The sequence below is a fragment of the Nicotiana tomentosiformis genome, chromosome 4 (genome assembly GCF_000390325.3).
Source record: "Nicotiana tomentosiformis chromosome 4, ASM39032v3, whole genome shotgun sequence".
Classification (NCBI taxonomy): domain Eukaryota; kingdom Viridiplantae; phylum Streptophyta; class Magnoliopsida; order Solanales; family Solanaceae; genus Nicotiana; species Nicotiana tomentosiformis.
Genome location: NC_090815.1, coordinates 79,054,044 through 79,061,211, shown reverse-complemented (window position 1 = coordinate 79,061,211; position 7,168 = coordinate 79,054,044). Strand labels below are relative to the sequence as shown.

Genomic DNA, 7,168 nt, shown 5'->3' with positions numbered 1-7,168 from the left:
CCTATATTGAATTGTCTTTTCATATTTTGTGAATGTCCCCACACATCATAAACACTAAATCTTGTAAACTTTCCCCATCCACTACTTCGTCCTGAAAATGGCACCTGCTTAGTGCTTGGGATCCCACTTCTCATTCTCTAACAGACAAAACCTGAAAGATAGAAAGAAAAAAACACTTGTAGATGAGCACGCTCAGCAATATCCTTCAACTCCTTGCGTTTTGTTTCTATTCGGCCGATAACTGCATTAAAACTCTTACTAATTCAAATTCACGTCGTATAACACATTTCTTACTTACAAAAATTCTATATACAAGAATCAAGACCTCTAATTAAGATCTTCGTGTCACCATAACCCTTAGTGATTTTGAGATTTCGAGTTATATTTGTATAGCAATCTATTTTAACTTTATACTACCGGTAAGGGAACAAAAATATATTTCTCTATTCACTTTATTGTCCACAATGGACTTTGCACTCCCTAAAGAAATAAGTAATAAATAAAATACATATTGTATTATAACACCCCATAATAATGATAGCATTTAAAAACGTATTGGGAAATGATTTGAGGAATGAGTAGTAATCTCTCTAGTCCATAATAAGTGACTTTTTTGAGCCAAAATAAGTGTCATTTTACATAATTAAGAAATAATTAATTTTATTTTTCCAAAATTTTCCCTTATTTACATATCTCAATGTGTCAAGGTAACAATATGTAAATTTTAATTAGAGTAATTTAGTGAATACATATTTTTTTCTCTAGGAATTCATATTTTCTTAAGGGTTGCCAAAGGTCAAAGTCACTTATTATAGACCGGAGAAAGTAAACAATAAAGATAAAACATGAAAAAAAGTTTGTTGTTCTCTTGATTCACTAAAATGAACAAAGTAAAAGTAAAAATGAATGGAACGAGAATTTTTCTGAAAATAGCAGAATCATTCATAGAATCAGAGTAAGAAAATAATTTGCACTTGAAAAAAAGTGCAAGTAAATACTCGAAATTGTTAGAGGATAATTTCTCTTTGTTTCCCTTTAGATGTAAGATCTTACTGAAACCAAAATATTTGTAAGCTAAACACATGTTTTGAGAGTCAAGTTAACAAAAGTTTAGAGAAAGACTGATGCAATAAAATCATAATTTGAAAATATTTATCCAACTAAAAACCGTCTATATTCTTCAGTTCAAAAGAGACTACTTCGATGAACGCTCATTGGACGGTGATTCTAAGTAAATTAATGTAAAGTAAACAAAATCCATCCAATACAAGAGTTTCTCCAATTAAATTATTAAAAGACTCTTATAGGTTTATGATGACTAGTTAGTCTGTTGCTTTACCCTTTATTATTGGTCGCAATAACTAAGCAAATGAAGTATTCAATTTTTTTTTTAATTTTAAAAAACCCATAAAAGTAAAGCTGAATATAGGGGGCACCAAAATTTAGGATACATCCTATATAAAATAGGAACCACTTGTGTATAGGCGAGCAACTAAAAGCAAAATGTTTTTTGTATAGAGCCTGAAATAATGGAACATTTTTGTATGGGACACCATGATATTCCCTTTGCCTTTTTTTCACAAACCCATGCCTTGAGAAAAGCAACTAAACGACAAAAAGATAGTCCCTCTTAAAAATAAAAAACTTCAGTCCCTACATAATTCCAAACTCATTTACTAACTTTGTTTTCTTACTTTTCCTTTTTATAGAACATCATCAAACTTGTCTTTCTCATTAACCAAAAGGACATTTTGTTCTTCATCATCACTTGTGTCATCTCTATGCCCCATCATTTCCAAGTTGGTTAGCCTCTTGGCTTTCAATGCCTCACCTTCCCAATCTGTGCAGCAATGCACAACATAAAGTATAGAGATAGCACAGGCTGCTTGAGCTGACAAGAGACCATACCATAGGCCACTAAACCCAACTTTTAGCCAAAAGGCTAACCCTACGGCAACCGGGGTGCCCACGAAGTAAAACGAGCCGAGGTTGATCCGGGCGCCTATGGCCGGTCTAGCCGTTCCACGGAGTATCCCGCAACCGGTGGTTTGTGGACAGTTTCCAAGCTCGCACATCCCTATTAATGGCAGGACTGATGCAACAAGTGCTCTAAGCATCTCATCTTTTGTAAATAAGGCTCCCCATTTGTCCCTGAAGATCACTGTCCATATAACATTGATGAATCCAATCACAAATGCACAAGCTAATGCAACTGTTGCAGCTAACTTGGCTTTGTATGGTTTCCCAGCTCCTAACTCATTCCCTACCTGAATTTGACATTCAATTAGTATATATACCATTACAAAAAGATAACTCTATAATATCCAAGTTCAAGATAAAATGATATAGGATTAAAGTCAGAGATGTTACTATATTAAGATGCTAGTAAAATGTCAAACATATAAAATATGCAAGGAGATAAGGCATGAAATCCTTGGTCAACTCTAGTTGGTTAAATGGCTATGTCATATATTAGCCAATTGATATAGAAGTTAGGTATAAAAGAGGATGTAATCAATTGCAGATGTCAGTACACAAGATTTATGTAACCACCCAACATAGATGATGTAAATGAAGTATGATGCAATCAATCAACTGAACAAAAAGCATACAATCTTTAGGAAGATTATGTGAAACTAGACAAGAATAATTTGTCTGTTTTTTCTACAGTTTATGTTAGTTATAATAGGAGGAGCCTCCCTCTTTCTCCTTGGTATGTTAGTTATATGCTATCAAGAACCAAGATTTCCATAACAGTCTCATGCATATAATTGATAAAAAAACTAAAACAGGAAATGAAGTTCATTTATCATACAGAATCAAGCAACGTCACAGTGCCTAGCAAAAGATGGCTCTAATCTAAGAATCACATACAGTGCAACTCCAAGGGCCAAATCTTAAAAGGACAATAAACATAAGTTCATTGTGGTTCCTTACATGTCAATATGCACAAAATGTCGACACGTTTCACTCTCTTTTAGGATCTCTATTCACCAAATTGTACAAATAAATGTTCCACTATAGTATGTCAACCTCAAGAAACCAAAGATGAGCAGCCACTTGGGATAATGAATAGCAAAGGTTTCAATGGCCTAATTGCTTTCCAGTTCTAAAGTACTTGCTCGATCATTTAAACAAAAAGGTTTAGGACAAATAATTAGCATTTGCAATGTATTTGAGTCAGAGAGGTCAAATCAATCCAACAAATTGAAGCAAGTTGTTCCCTCAACCCTTTCCCCCAAGTAACTTGTCACAATAAAACATGTCAATTCACAAGGATCAAACAGACAAGTTACAAAGTATCGACACAATATTTGTCAGCAACCATTACAAAGATCATTATCAACTAATTGCAGTAGCAGGAACATGGCTAAATCATCCATCCATTAGTTAAAGCACACGAACAAAAGGATTTTCTTTGGTGGGTTTGATTTGCAAGAGCTCAGCAGATTTCATGACTAGACAAAGTGATTTGTCACAAAATTACATAATTACTGACTCCCTTTTCATCTCAGCTAATTGACTTAGTTGACAGCATAGCCATGAAATGGAGAATCATAGAAGAAGAAAGAAGTTTTCTAGCTAGAAACTATATCTTGCACATATAAGTGAGATAGTTAAATTGGAAATAATAATTCCATATACGATCCTCTCTTTTAGTCTTTTAGCGGTCACCTTTCTACATCAAACAAACTCTCTAGCTTTAACTTCCCATTTTATATGTTTATAACCCCACGTTCGAACTAAAGTAAATACTCCCTCCGTCTCCGTTTCAATATATGCGAACCTATTTTCTGTTTGGTCCGTGCAAAAAAGAATGACCTCTTTCCTTATTTGGCAACAATTTACCTTTATGCAATAATTTATAGCCACACAAAATATATGTGTCTCATTTTACACCACAAATTCAAAAATCTTCTCTCTTTTCTTAAACTTCGTGCTCAGTCAAATGAATTCACGTAAATTGAAGCGGAGGGAGTATTTCTTAAACTCTATGTCCAATCAAACACAACCTGTTATATGAAGTATGAGTTATATTTCCAAACATTAAATGGCTTTCTCCAAGAATTTAAAATAAAAGCTCTTATCATGTCAGCATTAAGTATGCTTCCTATACTAGACTAGAAGCAATCACAGTTTCAGCAGAAAAAGGTGATGGAAAACTTACCCTGGCAGATACACAGCCAGCTAAGGCCATGGGAACAGTGTACATAAGGCTAGTGGTCTGTATCATAATCCCAGTTGCAGCAACAGCAAGTCTTGGATTAGGCAAATATCCAGCAAGTACAGTCACAATCTCATACCACCACCACTCCAAACATATCCCTATACAACTAGGAACTGCCAACTTCAGCAGTGGCCCCAACCCACCACATACCCCTCCAATCCCAGCCGTCCATCTCCACTCCCACTTCCCATATACATACACATACCCCATCATCAACACCATCATATGCAGATTAGTCAGCACTGAAGCCATAGCAACTCCTGGTACCCCTAACCCCATCACCACCACCAGAAAATAATTCAAAGGCACATGAAACAGCACTGCAATAAAAGTGCACCACATTTGTGGCTTAGTCACCCCCTGTGACCTCAGGTACACCCTAAGGGGCTGCAACAAAGTGTTTGTTGCAAGATCAGGGAGTGAGTATATACAGTAAGTTGCAGCCACTGATGTTATTTCCTTGTCTTGACACATGAAAAGCATGATGGACTCAAGGTTTATCCACAGAAGACTTATGGGAATGATGGCCAACAAAAGTATGCAGATCATACGTTGAAGGGAAAGTGAGAGCAAGTCCCAGTTTTTGCTGCCATAAGCTTGGCTACAAACTGGCTCAAGACCTGAAGCAAGACCAACAAGAACAGAGTAGCCAGTTATGTTTGTGAAACCAATGGAAAGTGCCCCACCAGCAAGTTGTAAACTTCCAAGCCTGCCCAAGAATAGAACAGACACCACTGCTCTAACATACACCAAACAATTCATTGCTGTTATTGGCAAAGCCATTCCCCATAGCTCCTTTAATTCCTCCACCACCTTTTCAAGTATCACAAATGCAAGTTTAATTTAGCACCCTCTCTTCTATAAGCATTTAAATTTTGTGGGTAAAAGAAGAAAACCTGGGAAGGAGTAGGCAGTTTGTGGGACAAAAAGTCAGGGTCTTTCTCTGCCATTGATGAAGCCTGAATAATATATGGATAGTCAAGAAAACTCCTTAGAATAGCACACAATGAACACTTCAGATTATTACGCAAAACAAAACCAAGACATCAGAACAGTAAAAAGAAGAAGATGAAACATCATTCAAGATTTTTCACCTTTAGTTTTTTTCTCTATATACTTCTCTTCCTTCATAAATAACAAAAACATGAAAACAAAACCAACCCACCTTTTAGTTACCCTGTGCTTGTCAGTTCCTCAAACCAAAATAAGTTGCACTTCAAACTGTAACGCAAAAACAAAAGTGAAGGTATCAATACAAAAACAGAGAAAGATGTAGTACAAGCTTGCTCTTTTTTCTATTTACCCAATCAAGAAACAATGGAAACAAAACCAACCCACCTTATGGTATACCCCTGTGCATCAGTTTCTGAAACCAAAAACTGGTTCGAATTTCAAGACTTCACGGAGAAGGGAAAGAAAATGGTGAAAACCAAGAAAAGCAATGGGGTTCTATTTCTTTGGGGTGGTGATATGCATATATAGTGAAAATGGATTAACTATTTTTTATGTTATAATATTATGATACGATTTTATATACTACTCTATATAGGTTTTGTTGCCTAGGATAATAGGGGCAAGAAAAGGTAGTACAACTAAATGCTAATGGCGGCGACTGTGACCTGAGACTTGTTGAGAAAACACATGAGAAAAGGAAAGCACTCTGCTCTAATTTATTTATTTTTCTGTTTTGGAGTGACAAGGATGGATTGATAGGGACCTCCCTCAACATATATAAACCAAGAGGCGAGGAGGGGTTAGAGAATGAGACAATGGGATTTTTTAGCTGCCTATTTTATGCTTCTACTACAACTTTCACTACTGCTCCACTACAACTTTTACAATTTTATTACAGTGACATGTGTATATTATATGGTACCGAATAAATATATATATATATATATATTGTGTGTGTGAAGGGGGAGACGGAAGAGCTGGGTAGAGGAAAGGACCACCAGTTTTGTTTTTGGGGTGGGGTCGTGGGGCTCAAGCTATTAAATTTAGGAAATTTTATCTCCCGTAGGAAAGTTTTACACTCTATTTATTATAAATAAAAATTATTTTAAAATATTATTTTTTATAGCGACTTTTTAGTTTTTATAGCAAAATATATATTTATGGTCATTTCATATCGTTAAGCTATTAAATACGCTGTCTAATATTTTTCTCTCTCATTTTTTCAGTTTATTCACTCCCAAAATCACTGTATCTTATTTCTCTCTGCACGATCTCTCTCTCACAACGCCACTGTCTTCCCCATTGTTGAACCACGATTCTCCTTTATTTGCAGGTTCTCTCTAGATTGTTCTCAAACCCTAGGTCTCGATTTGGTGGATTCCGTCTCTGTTAACATGAGTTTCAAAATGTCTTGATCAAAGTTTTTAATATGAGTTGTATCTCTTTCCCAAAGTGGAGCGGACATGGTCTGTTCATAGCTGAATTGATTTTGAATGTTGACATGAAAGAGGAAAGGATAGAGGAGAGGGTGGCAGCGGCTAATGAGACTAGGATTAGGTTTGGGGAAATTGATTAAACAATTCACATATAACAATGGAATTGTATTTGCAAGTTCATCAGCAACCATTGAAGCCGAAAGGAGAACAAAAATACGCAATGACCCTAATTATAGATGTATTTATATGTATTCGGGTCCGCATACATTGATTTTTAGTTTGTACAATGGGTTTCTCTTCTTGTATTTAGATATATTTATTCGATAAGGCATACACTGATTTTTATTTTGTACAGTGATTTTTGACTGTTGTATTTAGATGTATTTAAGTTCATACAACAACATTTTTAAATATATTGTTAGTTCTATCATTTCGATGTTATTCATCAATTAGTTATGCATTCAATCTAACTGTATTTATCTATATTTTTAACCTAACTATATCCATCTGTATTTAAAACAACAATACAATGAAAGACAGAAAAATACTC

General features: G+C 35.2%; 1 protein-coding gene across 2 annotated transcripts; it reads right to left on the bottom strand.

Annotated features, from left to right (window-relative positions):
- Window positions 1–1,495: 1,495 nt before the first annotated feature.
- LOC104089868 (protein DETOXIFICATION 54) lies at window positions 1,496–6,034 on the bottom strand. 2 transcript variants are annotated; one of them, XM_070199886.1, is made up of 5 exons: window positions 5,567–6,034; window positions 5,386–5,449; window positions 5,125–5,187; window positions 4,169–5,041; window positions 1,496–2,267 (listed from the first exon to the last, which is right to left on the bottom strand). In XM_070199886.1, the coding sequence occupies exons 3-5, from the start codon at window positions 5,176–5,178 to the stop codon at window positions 1,704–1,706; spliced, it is 1,491 nt and encodes a 496-aa protein (XP_070055987.1). In that variant the 5' UTR covers window positions 5,179–5,187; window positions 5,386–5,449; window positions 5,567–6,034; the 3' UTR covers window positions 1,496–1,703. The 2 variants fall into 2 exon arrangements, with proteins under 2 accessions (XP_070055987.1, XP_009593168.1); XM_009594873.4 differs by having other exon boundaries at window positions 5,394–5,449.
- Between the last annotated feature and the right edge of the window lie 1,134 nt (window positions 6,035–7,168).